Source organism: Salvia splendens, chromosome 2 (assembly GCF_004379255.2).
Source record: "Salvia splendens isolate huo1 chromosome 2, SspV2, whole genome shotgun sequence".
Classification (NCBI taxonomy): Eukaryota; Viridiplantae; Streptophyta; class Magnoliopsida; order Lamiales; family Lamiaceae; genus Salvia; species Salvia splendens.
In genome coordinates this window covers 26,721,570-26,726,336 of record NC_056033.1, presented here as the reverse complement: position 1 = coordinate 26,726,336, position 4,767 = coordinate 26,721,570, and the positions used below count along the sequence as shown (strand labels likewise).

At 40.5% G+C, this 4,767-nt stretch overlaps 1 protein-coding gene across 1 annotated transcript; it reads left to right on the top strand.

Annotated features, from left to right (window-relative positions):
* Positions 1 to 3,159: 3,159 nt before the first annotated feature.
* Positions 3,160 to 4,482, top strand: LOC121777295 (ethylene-responsive transcription factor LEP-like). Its single transcript, XM_042174499.1, has 2 exons — positions 3,160 to 3,707; positions 4,314 to 4,482. Exons 1-2 carry the CDS (start codon positions 3,160 to 3,162, stop codon positions 4,480 to 4,482), a joined length of 717 nt encoding a protein of 238 aa, XP_042030433.1.
* Positions 4,483 to 4,767: the final 285 nt, after the last annotated feature.

Genomic DNA, 4,767 nt, shown 5'->3' with positions numbered 1-4,767 from the left:
TCCTCACAAGGTTATCCTTGCCTCGTCATTTCATCATTCCTTGGAATTCACGCCTTTCTACGCCCCATTCGTTCTTTCACATCGAACATGCTTCATTTCAAACTTTTGCCTTCTTCCGTGTTGAGCGCAGTGAGACGGAGTGTTGAGCTTTAAACGGACACTCTTTTAGTCTAGCGAAATGAGTCTAGACTAGATTGAATAAATGACTCTCGGTCCAGAGCAGAATGAAAAATTGCTCTGATACCATTCTGTCACGGCCGCACTTCCTAAGGATAGGAAGCACGGGAAATCGTTACTAGTGGGGGAATTAAGAAGCGGGGAAGAAGGGGGAATAATAAAATTCAAGGCAATACAACTTAACAATCAAAGATGAAATTCCATTTAAATTAACCAACGTTTTTAAACCGAAGTTTGGATAATGAGACAACAGAGTTTGGCAATAAAGAAAATAACAGAGTTGCTTAAGACATTGAATAGCGGAAGCAATTTGAGAGTTTAGCTACTACTATGTATGAAGACATAATAGTAACCGAACCAGTTCTTAAATCATCACTCAACATCCTCCGCCTCCCGACCTCGCTCAACTGGCACATAGAGAAAACATATGCAGGGGCTGAGTACTTGATGCACCCAGTGAACTCATGCCCGAAAACATTCATCGTTAAGATATGTCAAGCCATCATCGAGTGAATCCCGGGTTTTACTTTCAAAGGCTGAGAAATACTAAAGTACATTTCCTTAAAAAAAAGTGTCCGCGCGGACTAACATCATCCTCCATCATATACCATATCTGAACCATCATGTGAAACGAGACTGTGGCCACAATCTCGATCACTGGACCGGCCGACCTAGGGGACAACTCACGATCCCCATCAGTGCACTAGTCTAAGTAGGGACTCACTCCCTAGTCAGACCCGAATTCGTTAACCATCAAAGTCTAGTAGGACATTATCCTAGTAGACAATCAGATAGGCAGTTTCAAAACATAAACACGGCATGACATACTTTTTGAAACCATCCTTATCACACCATAACATATTAATTTAAAATAAACGTTAAAGAATAAAGCCCACCTCAAAAGCTTAGGGTTTCCGTAAAGTTCCTCGTTCCGACTTTTAGCGTGCGTGCGAACCACCTTTTCGGAAAATACATAAGATTCATATCAATTCTCGGTAACGACGATATTTAGAATGCATGCACTCTAATTAAAATCTTTTAATTCTCTTTCTCGATTTTTGTGCATTTTCAGTTATTCGGCGGCCGCCCAAGGCGTCGCGTGCGACGCCGGTCGGCCGCTTACGCTCGTTCTTTCCTTCGTTGGCTCCTCGTATTTTCCATAACGTCGAAAATAAATTCAAAAAATTTATTTACGCGTATACTTTAAATTTTCATAATTATTTACCATTGAAAAAGTATTATTTCATACTTAGGTAAATTATTCCTCTTCAAAAAGTCTTCCGGGAATTAAATTAAATAATTTCCCCCGATTACATTTTAATTTCCGTCCCAAAAGATTTAATTCCTGAGCCACCTTATTCCTCCAAAATCAATTAGTGAGCCCATCAAATAAGAAGAGCCCAAAAAATTAATTAAATTTTCCAATCAATTATAAGGCCCAACTAAAACAAAACATAGGCCCCAAACCACTTATCTCCCTCTCTATCATTTCTCTCTCTCTCTCTCCTCCCTTCTTACTCTGTCCCTGACTCTCTCTCTGCCGCTCGCCGAACGCAGCAGCCGCCGGAAGTCGACTCCCCAGCCATCACCGATCGTTGCCGGGGAAATGCTCCTGCCCGTCGGAAGATGCTGCCGCAGACCAGGAGCTGCTGCAGTCCGCCGCCCGCCGAGAGCTGTTGCAGTCCACCGTCGCCGCCTGCTCCAGCGCCGGGGAGGGGACGTCGCGGTCGTCGCCGTGGAGGCCGCGAGCTGTACCGCCTCTGCACGTCGTCGGCACCGGCGAGCGCGGCATGTCCGCTGCTGCCCGTCACCTGCGATAACCTCCTCTCATTCGAAACTACCCCGAACGACCCCGGAACACACGTTTTGATTATAAAGTTACGTTCTATCTTAGTTTCGGTTACGTACGGCGATCGTTTGGTTGATTCTTACGGATTATCAAAAGGGTTGGTTATGGAGCAAAGACTATGGAACAAGATGTACTATGCACGCAAAGTTTAAAACAACTCATGCTTTAAGGGAGAAATGAATTATACCTCCAAGATGGTTGAAAATGGTGGAAGAATACACAAAAATGGTGGCTCAAAACTTCGTCCTCCTCTCGGCACTCTCTCGTCCGCCTCTCTCTCTCTCTTTTCTTTTTTTTCTTGTGAAGTGTAAATGGTGAGGGGGTTAAAGGGGAGGTTATGGAAGAGTAGTTAAATTTTCTTTTCCTTTTTTCTTTATTTTGTTTAGTAAGATTGTTTTTATAATGGAATATATTTTTCTTTACAAATTTAAAATACTACTACTATCAAACATAGTGTATTAAAATACTGCAGGAAAACAAATGAATGCTGCAACTTTTATTCTCTTTATTTTAATATTTATATTTTCTATATATAAAATAAAAATATTAACAGAAACATATAATATGATAGTTAGAATCAGTAAGTATTAAAGTATTTGAACTTAAAGAATTAATTTAGACAAGATTATAATTATATAATAACAAAATACATCCCATAATTAAAATAACCTTATTAAGCAGTAAAATAAAGAAAAAAGGAAAAGAAAACTTACCTATGCGTTTCATTCTCATTGAATTCTGTGTTTTTCAGCATTGCAGGGAATCTCCCACCCTATATTTTTTAGAATCGTCCAATTAGAATAATGAATATGAAAATCTTGAATTAATATCTACAAAAGTGTATAAGCATGTATAAAGATTTTTATATTATGTGAAAAAATCGTAATTATGGAAAAATATTAGTCCAAATACAATTATGGAAAAAAAATATAAGAGAATAATTATATAGAGACATTATGTCCTAAAATAAATACAAAATATTCCATCCGAAAATTAATTAATTTTAATTATTTTCTTGACATTATTACCAAATTCTATTTAACCTATAATCTCTCTATTTAAACTCCGTTCAATTGCAAAACACCTACAAACACTCGACTCTTGTTTTCTAAATATCTACATTGTTTAGCAAAATGTTTGGCAGCAGTCGATCGGGGGGCCAAGGCGATGAGTTCCAGTACCGGGGCGTCCAGAGAAGGTCGGACAACCGGTACAGAGCGGTGATAAAAGGCGTGGAGGAGAAGGGAAAGAAGAATCACCTCGGGACCTTCGACACGGCCGAGGAAGCCGCCATGGCCTACGACTACGCGGCTCGCTCCCTGCACGGCTCCAAGGCCTACACGAACTTCGTCTATCCTGACGGCAGGCAGCGCGGTTCCCTCACCAACATCCCCGCCCCCGAAGAGCCCGAGTATGAGCTCTCGCCGCAACACCCCCCCGCCCCCGCCGCCGGATACAACTACCAGCAGGGCTACTACGGGCAGGGCCAGGGGCAGGCTTCGGGGTTCGGGCAGGTGGAGTACCCGCAGTGGGTGCCGGGGGATGAGCTGCCGCCGCTGCCGCAGGAGCTCGGGAGCACCTCGGCGGTGGGGTACGGAGGCGGTTATATGGCGCCTCCGCCTCCGGGGCCGGGTAGTAGCTACTCCGGGTATGGTTATGGATATGGGAATGGGAATGGATGGTAGGGAGTGTTGGTGGTTTAGGGTTTACTATTAGTCATGCATGGCTTTTTGTTGCTTATTTTCTTGGATTTATTAGTATCAATTTTTGCGTTTTTACTTAATTAATTTGCTTATTTTGCTGGAAGTTATTAGAATTGATGTTATCGTTTTTCTCTAGTAATTTGCTTATAGTAAACTTTTTTTTCCTTCCTTTTACTTAATCTACATTATTTAAATATATTGAACGGGGGATATACTAATATGTTAACTAATTTTAAAGTGCTAATGTACCTCCAATCACGTGTTGCCACGTGACACGAAAAATGTAATATTGTAAATACTAAAATGCAATATACATTTGTAGAAGCTGTAGATGGATTTCGTCAAATTGCATTTTAGTTATAGGCAGATTATATTTTTTATTATTGAGTTTTGCATTTTAGATATAGACTGTTTAATTTGCATTTTATATATAGACGGATTGCATTTATATATAGTGTATTTTGCATTGAAGACAATTTATGTTAAAATGCAAAACTCAGCCATATAAAATGCAATTTGCTTATAACTAAAATGCAATATACCGAATTACTTATATAGCTTCACAAATGTATATTGCATTTTAGTGTTTTCAATATTGTATTTTTCGTGATACGTGGCACCTCGGCGGTGGGATACGGAGGCGGGTATATGGCGCCTCCACCTCCGGGGCCGGGAAGTAGCTACTCCGGCGGCGGAGGGTATGGGTATGGGTATGGGTATGGTTATGGTTATGGGAATGGGAATGGATGGTAGGGATTGTTTGGTGGTTTAGGGTTTACTATTAGTCATGCATGGCATTTTGCCGCTTATTTTCTTGGATTTATTAGTACTCTATCAATTTTTTGCGTTTTTATTTAATTAGTTTCACTTCCGTTACTTCAGCTCCACCATCGCCTTTTAGATCTATTATATTAAAGACCGCCAACAAGAACATCATATGAGAGTGGAATGCAAATGCTATGAAGATAGCCCATTAAGGGAACTAAAGCAGAAGTGAAAAATAATCAGAATTGTATTGATGCTGTCAAATCACTGTCC